Raw genomic sequence first — 18,150 nt, forward strand, 5'->3', positions numbered from 1 at the left:
TAGACTTGATCGAACGAAAGTTTCTTCAGCAAAATCAAATCTAAGCTTGCAGACAAAAGTGCATGCAAGAAGTAATAAAATCTTAATCTTAATTTTAAGCTTAAAATCAATAATCTTATATAATTTTTAAACTATGCACTTTTATAATTAAATAACAAATTAAAGAATAACAAATATATAATTTTAATAAGAATAAATTTTGTTTGCAGATTTGTTTTATTCCATGAATTTATATGTTTTAAGATGTTATTTTCTCGTTTGATTTATTCATAAAATGCACAATATTGTATAATATTATATTATATGTATAATCAAATGAATGCTTTGCCGCATTTACACTATCAAACGCTCGAATTTTACATTATTTTATTGTCGTAATAATTAAATTCCGTTATTTCAGCTAAAAATTTATTCATGAAATATATTGCGTTATTTGTTACATGAAACGATTGAATTACAATGATGAAATATGTTACTCACTTTAATGAAATAAAGGTAATGATGGTCAAGATATTTCTGGAATAGATCTTTTTATAACGACATTTTCATCGATGTTCGTAATATATGATTCGTTACGAATTTGCTTTGAAATGAGTTCCCGAATCAATGCTCTTTAAAAGATTTCAATTATTAATATCTATGCATTGTAAATGCATTTAAAGATTTTACTTAATATGTGATTAATGAGATTCAATCTAATTGACATTATTAAATGTCTGGATGAATCATGCTGTGTCTGCGATAAAATTAGAATCGCGAGAATATAGTGAAAGATATACTTCTTCTTCAGCAATTGTTTTCGCATATTTATCATTAATGGTGACAAAATGATATTAACAATAAAAAATGTAACGATAACAATGACAAAATCGTTGATGTAAAATGATAGTAATAATAAGAAATATAACGAGAAAATGATGATAAAATTTAAGTTACGACTGTTTATTGAATATTTAACGAATATTAAATAATTAAAGTACTTGCGTAAGTTATACATTATATTATTCCATAAAATTAATGATACAATTTCTGTTTGTGCGTCGAAAATATCGGATGCAAGGTACGACGATTAATTTATGTAGATTTTACGTAACATAACGCGATGATATATTGTACAAAATAAATATTGATGTAAAACAGCATATTACGCGATTCGTAATCTTTGACTATAAATTTTCATCCGTTATCTATATTCTTCTCCCTCCGTGTAATCGTAATTTCTCGAAATCCTGGATACGTCATGAAATGGATGGAAGTTGGAAGAATATGATTGCCCGGGGGGAGGAGGAGAGGGTAAATCGTAATACTTGTTTGTTCGTAAATCCTTTGAGAAAGCGGGGTTAAAACAGAGGATAAATAGAAAAACGAGAAAAAGGGTGGAGTTCAAGCATGCCAGCCAGAGATGACCGACATAAATGACCTCCGGAAATATTTGCGACGGTCGGTCGGACATCCGAGGTATTTAATTAAGTCCAGGAGAAATGTCCACAGTCCCGCAATTGCATGTCTTTGCGCTTTGATGCCGACGCGTATCTTCGTAGAGAAAACAGATTTTCTCAAAGGAAAATTCGACCTGAAATGAAAGACGGCATATCCCATAAAAGTCTTTTCTTCGAGCTTCATTTTGCAATAAGAAAGATACGAACTCCGGACGAAGGGTGTGTGGGCGAGACTTTTCGAAACTTAATTTTAAAGCTCTTCAAAGGGGCGTGAACGATTTTTATTCCCACGAAAGTTTCGATTCGGGAATTTATTGTCGATATCACATTATTATCCTCATCTTCTCGTTGTCACGCATCATGATCTCCGCCCATTATCGATGCACAAATGCACTTACTTATGTAACATAGTACACAGAGTAGCGCGTTTTGCGCGTAATTACACGGCATTAAATGTCTATCAAACACAGAGGGAAGCTGTTCATTGGACAAAAGAATGGAAGTTAACGAAGCAAAAGGGACGTCGACGCGAGAGCTGGAAAGCCAAATGAATTGTCTTTAATAGCTATTCTGTCGTTGCTCTGTAGAAAACGTCTCGCGCATTTCACGCCGAACTGTTCCGAGGAAATGAGAGGAATTTAACAATACGAATTCTCATCTTTTCCTCCCGCGGGAATAGTAATTATTTAAATAGTCCCTAGTTTTTTACAACAAACATTTTTAATTTTGTTGCGTCAACGCGCGAATTTAATTGCCAAGTAACGTTCATTAACGTTAGAATAAGCATAAATATCCGATTGCGTAATATCAAGTTCTAATAATTCATGAAAAGCTTTAAAGGGCAACTTGCTCATAATGATTGCATCAGCGGAATTAAAAACGTAGTAATTTATACCAGAAATAAAAACCAATGAAATTACAACGGAAAATAATAAATGTTACAATTGTTAATTAATTGTTAATGTAATTTTCATGAGCATTTTATAAACGGGGTGTCTATCAATATACATATATGTTCGAATCTTGATGATATAGGACTCCATCAAAATCTTTTCGAGAATAAATGTGTTAATTTAATAATTTTTTTTTTATATCGAACATTACTGACAAACCTTTATTATTTCTGAATTAAAAAATAATTCATACTTAAAGATATATTTCGGCATTGATGTAGCAAGATATGAAAAGCAAATAGGATTTCAGGATTCGAGAAAAATAAGCTCGGAATTGCAGTTTAACAAGAGTTAATGCATAATCAAAAAATCATCTCGAACGATAAAATATGTACTCTGATGCACCGTTATTGCTATCCGGATTTTCATTTTTCATTACATCCTCTTTTTGACGCGAATAGTGTTATTCGGCAAACAGCATTTCGTATTCAACAAACGGTATACTGTAACATTCAGCAGCAGGGTATGTTGAACAATCATTAATATCGATGATCTCGCGGTCGCTGGCGATGACGATCGCGGCTTTTGTTATAACGATGGATCCGGACACGAGTGGAATTCGCATGTGTGCTCACGATACAGTTATATTGCAGCCAAGGCGAGATTATTCCGCACGTCATTAAATCATCCGACCGGCAATTTTCACATACGACCGCGAGAAACATCAACGGGCGCTGTTTATTGTATAAACCATTTCACGGCGCGATCGCGTTGTGCACGAGATATATACGAGAATAATAAAAAGGCATGACGTCATATACGTATGCACTCACTCGTATGACGTCACATAGGGCGTGAAGGGCGGTCAGACGGTTTGAGCAGGGGGATATATCGCGTCGTGGTATCGCCGCGCATGTGAGAAAATCCCTTTGTTATTGCCGGAGGCGTATGAGCCGGCACGAGATTACTTCAACGCGGTGGTAAAGTTCGAAGTGCGAGGGTAAGGGGGAGGATTTTTAAATCTAGAATCCGCGCCGTACACGTGGGGGTCGCGTGAAACTCGAAGAGCGCATGATATTATTAGATGCAGTTTTATATGTTTTATTCGGTAACGGATTTATATAATAGCCTTCGCGGAAGAAGAGAGAGATCTCAAAAGCGGAACGTATTTTCTCGATCCTTCGGAGAAACATGAGATCAATCTATAAATAAATAATAATTAAAATTTCGATCGATGATCGAAAATTTGACATTTTAAATCATTGAGATATGCGCGTGCCTTTTTTTACTGCCTTGCTATAAATAAACGGGGGAAACGAGCTTCAATTCGTTCCTGCTGTTGACGTTAATTGACACATTATACAGAGTCTTTTCCAAAAATAAAATCCGGTAGTAGATGATCGCATCTAGGCGATAAATGAAGTGTGTAGCGTTGCGTCTGAGAAAATAATCGAGCGAGGGGCTTATTTGTTATGTCAGCAGGTTCTTGTCGCTGCCGTTGTCGTTCTCTCTCTCTCTCTTTTTTTTCTTTCCTTTTTTTCTTCTTTTTTTCTCTCTATTTCAGACATTAAGCTCGTCGGTTTCATGGCCTTTTGGCTGGTGCCGACATTAATATACCAACAAGAACGATGCAACGTTGACCGTATTCGAAGCAATCTCACCTCATCTTACCACAGGTAGCTGGACTACCTTTGAAGCTCAAAAGCCAAGCTGTCACCTTCGTAGTGACCCCCCATCGATCGATAGGGTTTAGTAACTAAAGGTGCACTCACGAGCTCTTTGGTTTATCGGATGTCGCGCCGCGTTCCCTGTCTCCACGAATCTCATTTGAGAATCGCCAATACTGAAATTTCCGACACGGTAAACGTTCGATAGATATCGGACACGCAGGGAGGAAGAAAAGCTGAGAGAGAAAGAGAAAGAAGGACAATGTGATTTGTTCGAATGCGATCGGGAAATGCTGACCTTCCTCCCTCTCCTTTCGCTCGTTGTTGAATCCTCTTTGCGGAATTGCGTTGTAATTGGCTCTCGCTCCATGAACTCTTACCCTCATGTGAATTGACTTAAATTTAACCCGCTGTTCGCGGCGCGCTTCGTTACCTGGCAGTTTTAAAGTAAATCTATTCGGGACGATGATTGATTGCGTTGCCTGCGTTTGCGCGTTTTCTATTCCGCACGAGCTGGAAAAGTTTCGCTTTCTTTCTATATTTCTATATTGCACACTACGTTTCAAGCGACCATATTTGCGGCGTTTGACCTTTTGATCCAAAAATATTGCACGTGTAAATATGTTGAAAAAATACCGTAACATACGAATCGTCTTGAAAGATTCTGCAAGTGGCAAATTTCTTTTTTTTTTTACGTTTAATAGAGTTAATAAATGTAGAGTACAAGTATATAAAACATCTTTAAACTGGAAAAATCTGTGTTAAATAAAGTGTATTTTAATATTTTTACTGCGAAATAATTATTCGGACAAAATAAGAAATCTTTCTCCTTACTTGAAAGCATAAAAACATGTTACAAAGTTAAAAGCCCTTAAATGAAGTTTATAGTTCATGCCTTGTTTCTTTTAGAAGAGATGGAAACTTTTAAGATCTACGTCAAGAATAAGCCTGCTAATGTTTTCGCGAAGCATCTCGAAGACCGAAGTAATAAAATGTTCTTTTTATTACCTTCGGCAACAAAACGTTACGGAAAATTCCGCGAGATTAATGTTCACACTCGCGAGATTTATGTTCGTTATTCAATGGGAGAAAATTATTCTTTTCCGTTTGTATTGTGCGAGCTCTCTTTTCTAAGTATTTCTGTCTGCGCCGTCATGCAATATTAACTGCTACGTGGACAATACATATAGCCCGGGAACAGTTCGGACCTTATTTCGATATACACTCACTCCAAAAAAACACTTAAAATTTGGGAAAAAATTATCAATTTCAAATGACAACTTCGTAAATAATAAAGATAGAAAGGTTTATAAAAAACGAAAATGAAGCTTGGAATCTCTACTTTAAGAATCTATGCATTTTAATGTTGCGAGATAAATTCGTTGAAAATGGCGGATGACAAAGCGAGAGCATGCAAAATTGAAAAATAATGGTCCGAATTTGCCACGGCACATGGCGTGAGCCAAATGTCGTAACTGAATGGGATAAAAAGCATATGATAGTACAGAGTCTCCTTTTTAAAATGCTTTTTTAATCATCTCGATACGATGATTTTTCGCAGAGTTATTCGCATTTGAAGTAAAAAGTTGCCTTTTTATTCAAATGTGAATATCTCAGCGAAAAATCATCGTATCGAGATGATTAAAAAAGCATTTTAAAGAGGAAACTCTGTACTATCATATGCTTTTAATCCCATTGAGTTACGACATTTGACTCACGCCATGTGCCGTGGCAAACTCGGACCATTATTTTTCATTTTTGCATGCTCTCGTTCTGTCATCCGCCATTTTCAATAAATTTATCTTGCAACATTAAAATGAATAGATTCTTAAAGTAGAGATTCCAAGCTTCATTTTCGTTTTTTATAAACCTTTCTATCTTTATTATTTACGAAGTTATTGTCATTTAAAATTTGAAAATTTTTTCCCAAATTTTAAGTGTACCGCTTTTTTTTGGAGTGAGTATATTATTCAGCGAATATTCCATTCGCAGAACTTGAGCTAGCGGCAAGTTCTAAGACATCTGGAGAGGTAGGTGAGAGAGTTCAAAGTCGCCCGGAGGACACGAGAAGCCGAGGAGTTGCTCTCACGAGAAGTCGGCAACTTTGTGAAACGCCGACGCCGACGTCCCGTTCGTCGCTGCGGCTTCTTCGGAATCGAATTAAGTGTGGCATTCCGATCAAAGCGATTCTTTCTCGAACTCTTCCTTGAGGCATTATATATTTTTCTTTCTCTCTCTCTCTGGCGATAGAATCCCGGTGTTCTATCGAAGCAAATTGCTGGCGCTTGTGAATCGACCGACAAATCATCTATCTCGAACGCAGAAAAAGAGAGAAAGAGAGAGAGCGAGCGCGCGAATCTAATCACCTCTATTTTATATTGCCTCGGAAATTGCACGTAAAGTGGTTTTGCAAAAGCGAATATCGAATATTCGCGAGTCGATAATTTTTGCGTCAGGTCGCGAAATTCTGCCCCATTTAGTTATCGTGTTACAAGGAGGTTTTGTCGAGAAAACTTTCATATCGCCATCAGCACGTCGAGAGAGTTTTCGAGGCCCCCTTCCACACTCGCAAAGTCGCAACAACAAAAAGGATACGCCCGATATCGGTCAGGGACACCTGGTGTACAATGCCGCTAATATGTTTGTCGACTGTCGTAAACAGAGAAGGATCGTAGAAACTCCTATCCTTCCGTTGAGGACATCTCCGTTTAATCCGATCTCATCTTAATCCGTTGGATCCCACTATCTTTCTACGAGAGTGCATTCTGATACCAAAGTAGAGTGCCCTTCTACAGAGTTTCCATCATAGATGACCCTTATCATGCAAGTAGAGAGGAACTAAAGGTCGAGAGGTAGATGAGTACTTCTAGAAGAGGATTTTACATATACTTGATCAGAGAAATGATGTTAGTCTCGAACGCGTTGTATTATTTTAATGTAATTTTTTAAAATTAGAATTAAATCTGATAAATTAAGAGTAATGCTAGGATCAATGCAATTACGAGATAATTTTTTTTCCTGAGATTGAAATCACGGAAATATTACATTCGGAGAACATTGATTGCTCGAGTATTAAAGGGGATGCTCCGCGATATATTAGAGGTACGGTTCTCTATTTGAAGTATCACAGATTTAAAGTTTGGGTACGCTCGAACATCGAATTAATCTGGAAGATTGATTCACGTGTACGATTGTTCAAGTGTGTATTTTAAACTCGATTGAAATGCCGTCTTCTGGGACGATTTGAACAGCTCATTGTTCAGGGGTGATATGTGTTCCGTGCACGCTCGCACGAATCAATATACACGGTGGGCCGAAAGATATTACGTTAGTGATTGGATTCGTCAATGTGGAACTATCGGCTCGGGCCCACATGTTGCTTTCACATCCGGAAATAGATTTTGAACGCGCCGGGGTGGAGGTCAATTATCAATTACCGACGCGGTATGTTACGTTTTGTTCGATTAATTGCTATCCTATTATCCATGTATTTCTATATCGTATATCATTAAAATCAATCTTGACCATGTAACAAAATCACCAACACATGATGTGTGAATTTGTATAAAATATATTTTGCATAATCTGCGTCGAACTTTTTAAGATATTTGTTTGCTCACATTTTTTATTTATATAATAATTGTGATTGAAATTAAACGAATTAGATTTTTATTTTATTATAAAATAGCAGATTATAGTTGATTATGACAGATATCACTCTAATTATCTAGAGATAAGTTCGTAGAACGGAGATATTTCTAATTTAAAATATCACATAAATACACTTACATTACATTATATTTAATTGATTAATATAATTTGAGTAAAAATACGCAATTGAAAAATTCCTCAAATATATATACGATTATTCTTCTATATCTAATTAATTTTTTTATTCGGAACATATTATACATATTAAATATTATATTCGAGATATCGACACATGTATATGTGTTAAATTAATTTTCATAGAACTATACGTTTAATTCATTCGACATTGTGTGTTCGCCGCAATGAAACAATTGACGTGGCTGAAAAGTGTTATACAAATCACATACGAGTGTTCATTACGATAAATCAACATTCATTAATAACGCTAACATTTCAATATTTATTAATTTCTCGTGAAACGCGCGAACCTGTGTCGCTCATAAGAGCTGTTACTCTTATTATCAAATTAGCGGTACCGACACGATCAGAACGATCGAGACAATTTCCAAATGATAGCGGTGTTATTAATTTTCGACGAGAATTTGCGCGCTTACAATCGATCGGCGGGGACATCATCATGAATATTAATCCGAATTACGATGCGGCGACATTCACCGACGTAGTCGATGGCGTAGGACAGCGTAGGACCGTGGTTGAGGATGCGCGAGAGATCCGTGAAACGTGTTGACCGGGAGATACGTGTCCGCGATACGTTTAACATCAGGGAGACGCCTCTAATTTCTGCAGATGCAGATGCCATCGCGGCAGCGGCCACCCCGGCGACGCTGCGACAGACACTTGGCCGCGCACGCACTGTGGTTGATAGTCAACCACTTGGATTGCCAGGATAAAAGGTCGCAGGTTACACGCCGGTGTCGGATAGGTGGTAGATTCGACGCTGTCTCGTCGTATCCCGGATCGTCGATGGTAGCTGAAATACATTCGCGCGATTCCTCCATTAGTTTTCCCTGTCTGGCGATAAGGAGAAAATTCCGCCTTTCGTTTATTGAATTTTCACGCAAACGTATTTAGAATATATATTGCGACTCGTATTTACAAGGCGGACGAAAGGGGAATTTTGTAGCAGGGATGCACACTCTCTCTCTCGCGCAAAAGCGAATCTAATTCTTCCTTTTGCGTTGCCTTCGTTAAAGTGAGGGAGAAGTGAGAAATTCAAAGAATTTTCAGAGGACACATTCATTTTCACAAATTATCTTATATTGAGAGTTATGAGATTTTTACAATTTAAGTTTCCAAGTCTTTAACGAGATTTTAATTTTTATTTGAGGCTTTGATTATACGTAAAATTAATTTGAATAACATTGCAAATAATAATAAAAGATACCATTTCTAATTCAGCATTCGAAAGTGATGCGATAACTCATAATCGAACAACTCAACAGAAGGAAAGGTCGCGCTCGATATGAAAGGATATCGACAGTGTATTATCAGTGTATGTTAAAAGGGTACATCAGAGAAAAAAGGAGAACGAGTGTGTGTATGTGTGTGTATGTATGATACAACTATTATACAGCGCGAGATAAAAGATAGCACATTCTGGATATTTATTAGTCAAAGTTGAAAAGTTTCTTTGTGTTTCAAAGCCGCAGCATTATACTCGAAAAATAAGGCTATAATAACTAACAAAGGCCAATATTTGCATTATAATTTCTTAATAATTAATACTAAATATTTTTTAATACAATACTTAACAAAATATTTCATTATTCCTTTATCTTTCGGACTTGACGTCTCCGTAAATGAATCTTTGATAAAAAGCAACAATTACTTGTGAAATTAATTACAGCTTATTAAAATTGTTTAATTATCAAAAGAATTTTCGTTCGACTTGGGAAAAAATTTTCAATTTTTTTCGGCGAAATGTACTTACTCAGTTCGTAAGTAGGCCCGTCGTAAACAGCTGGTAGCGTGTTTGCCGAGACGTAAGCTAATACGGCAAAGATGGCAAAGATAGCGAGCAGTTTCATGATCGTAGAACGTATGTACTCGAATACGTCTTGAAGAACAATATCCTTAAGGATGTGGAGCGCGTGCTCTTTATATAACTCATCACTGCCACCGAGAACATCCTCTTGCGCGCCTAACTCAGCGATTTTCCTCTCTCAGTGTCCCGCCACCGGAATTCTCGTGGCTTCGCGCCTCGCTATTTCCAGCCAGCCGACTGACCTACGTATTCGAATATTAATTTCCGGTATTATCACCGTTACCAGGACGACTGTAAGAGAAAGGGAGAGGCGATAATAAAGCTGGTCGATCGACTACGCGGTTTTTCTGTTCGATCGAAAGTGTCGACTATAGCTTTGCTAGAAATAATTCAAAAGAATTGACAGGTATTTATTGAAAATTCTGATATATTCTCGAAAGTAAAATATACCGCGAAACTTCTTGGATTTCGTCTTTTTGTATCTTCAACATGCCGGTACATAATCCGAGGTCTGACGAATGTTGAATAAAGGGGGTTTTATATTTCAGCACATATACGTATTTTTCAAAATTATGAATAAGAGATTTTCTTTTTCAATATTTTCGACCGTACCTAGCGCAGATTTAATCTTTTGTGTTAAAAAGCTGTAATATATTAAATAATTCGAATATTTCGCATGTGTTGCGATCATAGGAGATTTAAATTTATCAGGACGAAATTGAAAAGTTAATCGGAATAATAATGTTTTTCATGCTGCGATTGCTTTTTATTTTATATTGTGTAAGTTTTATTGTTTTCTTTTTTTTTTCCGCGGGCTAATACTATATGGTCTATATTTCATCGCGAATCTTTATAAAATCAACGATTCATTTGTGAAAGATCGCGGTATTAATCAAACTGTGAATAAACAGTCGATGATGACTCGATGGGAAAGAATGCACGCGTGCTGCAACCGCATATGATCGCGGATGATCGCAAATTTCATTAGGCCGTAACAGCTGACCCAGATATTGAACGAAAATATGACTTCTGCAAACGCTAATATTTGCGTAGCGACGCATTGTGACGTCTAGTGTGTGTGTGTGTGTGTGTGTGTGTGTGTGTGTGTGTGTGTGTGTGTGTGTGTGTGTGTGTGTGTGTGTGTGTGTGTGTGTGTGTGTCATTCTCGACAGCAGCGATATATTTTTTTCTTTTTTTTTCTTCGATCACATCCGAGGGCGTTGCAGCGCTGTTACATCCTACGCAAATATATTTATGGAGATTTAACGCTGAAATTATTCTCCCCCACCCTTTCCATTACATGAACGCGTTATGGTATATATAAAGACCGGGGATACATCTTGGATATCAAATCGAGATGCTCGTACGTGCCCTGAATTACACGAGTCATATAAGACGATATATTACGTGCAATGCTTTTATTCATATTTTTCACTCGGCGGAGACATGCATCCACCGGATGCCACTGCATCTTCGTGAAAAATAAAAAGTCCTGCCGGGAATCTCTCGAATCTCGATATCGTACACGCGTGACTAACTTCGCTGGATTCGTTCGGAATTTTAAACGATATGTGCGATAAAAATTTTGATTTCCCCATTAATTTCATTGATCTATATATAGATATCGCTAAATATAAGATATTTGATGGAAAAAAAGAAAAATTTGTAATAAAAAAAAGAAAGATGAAATCTCCGTATCATTTTGCTTTAAATTTTTAAAGGGTTGCTGAAATGTCAGAAGACTAAAAGATTTAGTTCTCTAAAATATTCATATAAAAGATCCGAAAATAAAAAAAAATTCAAAGTTTTAGGGGGAATTTATTTTATGAACAAAAAGATTTATAACATTTATGTAATTGATTGTGTGCGAAGCGCTCATCTGAACGATGAGAGATAAAAATAAAGAAATTTAATTAAGCAAATAATATTTGCAGGATATCAGCATGAGAAGGCAGTCGTACTGTCCGAGTACGAGCAACGGAAGTGGTGGTGCCGAACCGCTGATCGTCGTCGAGGAAAGCACGCTCGGCGAGGAGGAAGCGGAGCGCTGTCGCGCGGAATCGCCGCCGCGATGCGTCGATCCGGATTCCCCATCCTTGAATCCCTATCTGCTCTCGCCGTGGAGGGATACCAGGAAGCACTCTTTACCGACTCCGCAGTGTACATCCGGGATAACCGCATCCCAGGTACATATGTATGCATGTGCACGGGAAGCCTTTCGCGGTTAAGGCGATATCGATACGCAAACATGGTAATACTTATGATGCTGTAACACGTACGCGAGAAGCTTAGAACAGACTTATCTGCAGCTCGGAATAATCGTGGTAAAGTAATTGTTATTCTCGATATTTGCTCGGTATTCAAATAACGTTGGAGAATATATATAAGAGTTATCAGGAGTCGTTCAATATTTTATGCTATTTTTTGGATTTTATTATAATTTGATATTTCTTAATAAAATTAATAAAATTATAATTAAACATTTTAATTAATTATCATTTTAATACGCATAGGCAAATAGTTCAAGGTTTAAGAATACTCACGTTAATATAAAATATCACAAATTCGACACGTTATGATTGAATTATTTTCAGCGAATTTTTTCTGTTCGATCAGCTTATTCCTCTTTCACGGCGATAAGATAAACACATATTAAATTTCGCAGTTAAAATTACGCCATCCGTAAATTATACGCGTGAACAGGTTCGACGATTGAGCGAACGCGGTGGAGAAGGTTCCGGTCCATCAGTGAGGGAGGCTACCTTCCTGGCAACGCTCTCGCAGACACCGGCACCACAGTCGGGTGGTCGACGACACTCTGTCGTCACGATCTCCAGGGTGCCGACTACCCTGTTTGGTCGCAATCGTCGAGAATCTATCGCTGCATTTCCCATGGGAAGCACAACCAGGATATTGCAGGGCCGACGAGATTCGTCCACCGGGATAAGCGGTCCGCCCAGCAATAGTGGAAGCACTCACAATTTGCAGCTCGATATTATGGACGACATTGCCGAAATCAAGGCCAAGAAGGTAATACTTAGCAATATATGAATATAATAATGATAAAAGAATTTTTGTATTTAATGTTATGAATAAATAATATAGATAAAATAGCTAAAATGAGACACTATATATGTATTATATATATCTCTATAATCTGTGTATCTTCGCGCTTAGCGGGAGTAAGGGACAAGACCAAGCTTTGTGTTAATCACTAGGTTCATTGGGCAGTCAGCTGGAGAGTTATTAGTTTGTTCACCCTCATTTTTTTCCCGTCCTTCAAGATTGAACATATATTGAATCGCATGTCCTATTACAGATCCAATTTCAATCTTAAAACCTTTTTTGAAATTTTAGATTTAAAAATTCAAGAGTTTTATATTTTTATGAATATAATATTATGAAATACAAACTTCAAGAGTAAAAAACTGCGAGATAATAAAATCATATATAATACATATTCTTTGACTAAAAAGTTGTCCACACAAAAAAAATTTTTAATATATAGCGTTATTAAAATTGTTGATAAATTAAACGTTTAAATTATACTTTTAAAAAAGCCGCTGACAACACACATATTCGATATATCTTTGATATTAATTTTATACATATCTCTTGTTTGCTCTTTAATATTTTGTTTCGAGGATCATTTTAATGCTCGTACGCCTGTTTCAGGTTCGCTTAAAGATGTACAAGACATCGTCTCGCGAGCGCGTGTGCGAGATTCAGCCTCTGGAGGGCAACAGTTCTACCACGCAGAAATACATACAGCATCAAAAACGCCGGTTCTCCGAATTTTCGGCATCAGTCGCGGCGTCGACGTCGGCGTTACGTAGACGCGCGTCCGAGATGACGAGACCGCTCTGCGAACTCGAGATACCCTGCTCGACGGTAGCGGCAGGCATCACATGCTCCAACACGGACCTGATATCTATCCTGAGTTCCCTGACGTCGTCCGCGACGGAGATAAACACGTGCGGCACTTCGGATCCGAAGGAGGATCAGAGATCGAGCTGGTCCGCGAAAACGGCGGAACAGAGACGCAATCGGCTCAAGAGCTCGCGATCCAACAGTTTCGATGTGTCCATCCTGCGCAGCACCAAGAGCAAAACGCCGAGTAGCAGCGGCAAGGGCACCGTAGGCTCACTCATCGCGCCGAGCACCTGGTTCATCAAGCGTCATCAGCCTATCTCGAAGAAAAATCGGAACCTGGACGAAGAGAGCGCGACGACGTTCGACAAGTTCAACAAGCTCGATAAGTTGAAGGTAGTTAAGACCGTCAAGGATACGCTCGCAAAGAACGTGGACACCAAGCACAAGGTGATCTGGGATGACAGTAGCGGTACCAAAGTGGACGCTCAGGTAAATGAAAATGTCATCATGTTCCGTTTCAACAGGGAAGATTAGCGTTAAAAATATACATATATTAATTATATACAGTAGAGATTGTGTGAGAAAAATCTTTCTTCATCAGATATTTATAAACATCTCGAGAGAATTATAGTTAAAGTTATCAGTTTGAAATAAAGTTCTATTTTTATCCGGCATATATGTATATTTGCATCTCGCAAGGGAATAATATATCACGTTAAAGGAAAATCGAGTCAAAGTTCTCTCTTGCGGCGGCGTAAATTCTTGCTCCTATCGACAGGTACTCGGCAACGCCATCGAGAAGATTCTTACATCGACCCACAGGGGAAACGACGTGGAAATGTCGGGCAGCTCATCTGGAAAACCATCCGTGTCACCGAACAAGTCGCGCGCCGGCAAGGTCACCAGCTGGTTCTCGAGCGGGAACAAGGAGCAGGAGCAAGCGGAGTGCGCCAGCGACTCGATCTGCTCCACTCTCAAGGACCTCTTCGTCAAGTAGTGCACCATCGTTGAACCGTTTCTTCGCGATTACGTCATTCGTTTAGTTTCGTTTCCAAGATACACCGGATTGACAGCACATATTCGTTGCACTGCCATTATTTATCTTCGTTTCTTTTCCGTCGAATGAGTTCTATTATCCGAACTAACTTTTCGTGTAAATACAGAGAAGATATTTGTTGGAACGACCCTTTCGTATTTGTCTCCTTGAGTTGAGAAGGGTTCAGGCAAGAGAAAAATCGGGCAAAAACGAAAAAAATGGGGAGAGAGTGAAAAAAAGAGAAAAATAAAAATAAAAATCACAAAACTAAACATATTTTATCAAGTATGTAATCGTTTTTATCTGTTTTCTTTTTCTTTCTTACGCATTTCCTCACAAGAAAAAATTTGTTTGCACTCTCGCACGTTTATCCTTTAAAGAGCCATTTTTATCAAAATTCTTTAAAACAATGAACTTCTAAAAGATGTTAACAGATATGTGAGAAACATTTTCGATCTTTCGGCGTGAGATTTTCATACACGTATGAGATTTTATTTGATAACTTAATATTTAATAATAGATGACGCAATTTTAATTTTTGTAGAAATTGTACTGTTAAATATTGTAATTTACGAAGTTAAAGGCCTTTGCTATTATGTTATTCTTTATGACGCGATATGTGAGCATTGAGTTCGATATATACGGACTATTGTAGCTCTTATTTTCTGTTTATATATCTTGGTTACATTTATCCGTTTCTCGAAAATGATAACACTTATGATCGCCATGAAACAAGAAATGGTAAATAACGCTACGATAAATCTGTTCTTGTCTATCTTAAATGAAGATATACGCACACAACGCTCTATAATTTCTATTGATAGAATGCGAATCGAAGAGAGATTATTTATAGAACTATTTTCATAAGGAACAATATTATTTTTAGCAAAGTATCGTATATTTAAGTTGTCGCGATCGAATAACATTACATTGAAAAGAATCTTAAAAGTAAGATTATAACATAACAAAAATATATTCTGTGCTATGTAAGTGCATTTCATAAGTATATTAATGACTATAACATGAATAAACGTTAATCTATCCTTTGCGGGTCAAAGGGAGAGAAAGAGAGATAGAGAGAGCACGTTTTAATTATAATATATATATCTATATATGTATATATATATATATATAATGTATTCTTAAAGAGAGGCAAACATATAGAGAGTGGCGGCTGGTCCGGTAAATTATGCAAAGTGGCATTTTATGTGCCATTCTCTTATGTTCCTATTTCATTGGTCGAATTTCTATCTGTTTTCCTGCTTTTTCTAATCGGCGCTTTTTTGTTCGCCAATATCACGAATTTCAATCGTGAAGCGCCACTGATATAAAGATATATGTATAAGATTCTGATCTAAAAAAATATGTGTATAAAAATTGCCGCGTACGTTTAATAATGACATGCAACAATGATATACGTGGAATTGTATGTCAAATATAAAAAGAGAAAAAAATATTCATGTCGCAGCCTCGAAAATTTTGTGTTTCAAGAGTAGGATATATACATACATATATACAATTGCGAATATGCAGACGAGTTCAATATGGCAAAGCCATAAATAAAGCATAGAATTAATAAGTATCGCGATATGTCTCGCGAATTTAATTTCTTCGGTAACTTCGATTGTGTAATTTATTCTTGATAATTCTGTTTCTTGAACTTTTTCAAGAAACTTGAAACAAATAGAAGATGCATTTTATATATTATATTGTTTCTTTATATTTAAATTTCTTTTCATGTAATTTTTTAAACTATCATACAATTAGTTAAAATTCTTTAATTTTTGTTCCTTAAATGACATCTGACAATAGCTGAATAAATAAATAGTATATTAAATTTTCCGTAGCTTAAGTTTAATATTTCTTGTATGCGTTCAATTTTTTTTAAACAGTGTCTTAATTGATCTTGCCTCGCCCCGCTACGGTGTGATTAGAATGTAATTAGACTGACAATAGGTGTGATCTGTATCTTTTACGCTGCTTTAAGAGAAAAATTTCTCTCAGCGTTGAAACAGCTTCTTCGATTTGTATTAAATGAATAGCTTCAAAACGTAATAAATGTGAATTTTATGTGTCGTCATTTTAGATAACTGCAATTGAAGAAATTTAAATTGGAAATTTACGGCTATATCAACATTTAAACAAAACGGTGTGTAACTTATAGATTACGCGTTACTTACACACTTATCTACACGTACCTATCTATATCTCTTTGATAAAAATTAATATATTAAAAATGTTTTAAAAATAATAATCATCGTTGAGAGTTTTGAAATCACTGTACGGAATTGATTGCATAATGTGAATATCTTAATCTATATGAGAGCGTTATAATTTATTTTTCAGAAATATATGATGTATATGAACAGAGTGGAAATATTTAAGTGTTCTTCGATTGAGATGATCAAGAGATCTATATAAATCCATAAAAAGATTTATAATTTTTCTTTATACTACATACAATTTATCTGATAAAGAGAAGCGAGCGTAAATAAACGCAAAACAAAGACGGCAGTACAAATACAAAGCAAATGAATGAACGAGTTATAAATGTGTCCTACGATAATTTCCTCCTTTTTAATTATTATTTATAAAATTAATTATTAATAATGAAATTGAGTCTCAATTAAAATAAATATTTGTAAATATACGTCTGCATTATCTGCATCAGAAAAAAGTTATTTATAACTCAATTCAATAAAAGAGAAAACATTGATTTTTTATTCATTGTGATTAAATTTTCAAACTTTAAATAGAATATGAATACGAAAGAGAAAAATACAATAATGAAAAATTATATATTGATAAATTATTCTTGTTATAATTCTTATCGGCGTTGTGTTTAAACATTTATCTAAAAAAAAAAAAAAATAAAACCCACCTGTGTATTTTAGCGACTAGTGCACCCCGCCCCCGTATGTTAATTAGATTACCAAAAAAATGTCCTAATGTAATGCAAGATTGTAAATAGTATTGGTACTGTATATTCTATCAATGTTCTCGCAGATTGATAAAACAAATACGAAAAAAAATGAAATATACGTTGATCGTAAATGTTGCAAAAGGTGGTGAGTTATTTGTAAATTTATTTTTTAACCTGAATATGATTTATAAGTGTTGTGTAATATGTACCAAAGATAGGAAGACAGAAAATTAAATGCCTTGATGTGTGCCCATTTGTTTTCCTTAAGAAAATAATTATATTGAGAGCTAAAGATATTTTATTAGATTATATTTAGTTTATCTGTGGTCTTTACAATATTATTATCTAAATAATGTATAACCCAGTTTTTTCTTTCTGAAAACAATTTTATTTTTAGGAAATCGGAACTATTCAGACTGTTGCAACTACATTTTTCAATTTGTTGGTGTTGTATTACAGTAAGATGATTTTCTCAGGCATTGCCTGCATTTTTACGATGAGAACAGGATTATCCGTTTTATAATTCGATAGAGGAATGGTATACATTTATAAAAAACATATGAGAATTCTAATTGTGATATATAATTGAATATATATTATATACGTATGCAAAGTCAAAGAATGTATAACGCTAAAGAGAAATGCATCGGTTAACACACTGGA

General features: G+C 36.0%; 2 protein-coding genes across 6 annotated transcripts in view; one reads left to right on the forward strand and one right to left on the reverse strand.

Annotated features, from left to right (window-relative positions):
- LOC145938541 (uncharacterized) overlaps window positions 1-17,619 on the forward strand; it is a 135,158-nt gene extending 117,539 nt beyond the window's left edge. For all 5 annotated transcript variants that reach the window (XM_083042253.1, XM_083042252.1, XM_083042249.1 and 2 more), the window contains 4 exons: window positions 11,590-11,841; window positions 12,359-12,685; window positions 13,331-14,017; window positions 14,307-17,619. In XM_083042253.1, the coding sequence (XP_082898379.1) occupies window positions 11,599-11,841; window positions 12,359-12,685; window positions 13,331-14,017; window positions 14,307-14,525 (1,476 nt within the window). In that variant the 5' untranslated portion in view covers window positions 11,590-11,598 and the 3' untranslated portion in view covers window positions 14,526-17,619. The remainder of the gene's footprint in view (window positions 1-11,589; window positions 11,842-12,358; window positions 12,686-13,330; window positions 14,018-14,306) is intronic.
- Window positions 7,686-9,759, reverse strand: Def2 (defensin 2). The gene is made up of 2 exons (XM_083042309.1): window positions 9,602-9,759; window positions 7,686-8,641 (listed from the first exon to the last, which is right to left on the reverse strand). Exons 1-2 carry the CDS (start codon window positions 9,696-9,698, stop codon window positions 8,445-8,447), a joined length of 294 nt encoding a protein of 97 aa, XP_082898435.1. The 5' UTR covers window positions 9,699-9,759; the 3' UTR covers window positions 7,686-8,444.
- Window positions 17,620-18,150: the final 531 nt, after the last annotated feature.

The sequence above is a fragment of the Prenolepis imparis genome, unplaced genomic scaffold, assembly GCF_030444845.1.
Source record: "Prenolepis imparis isolate NDT839.2.m4 unplaced genomic scaffold, iyPreImpa1.0 SCAF_7, whole genome shotgun sequence".
NCBI lineage: Eukaryota > Metazoa > Arthropoda > Insecta > Hymenoptera > Formicidae > Prenolepis > Prenolepis imparis.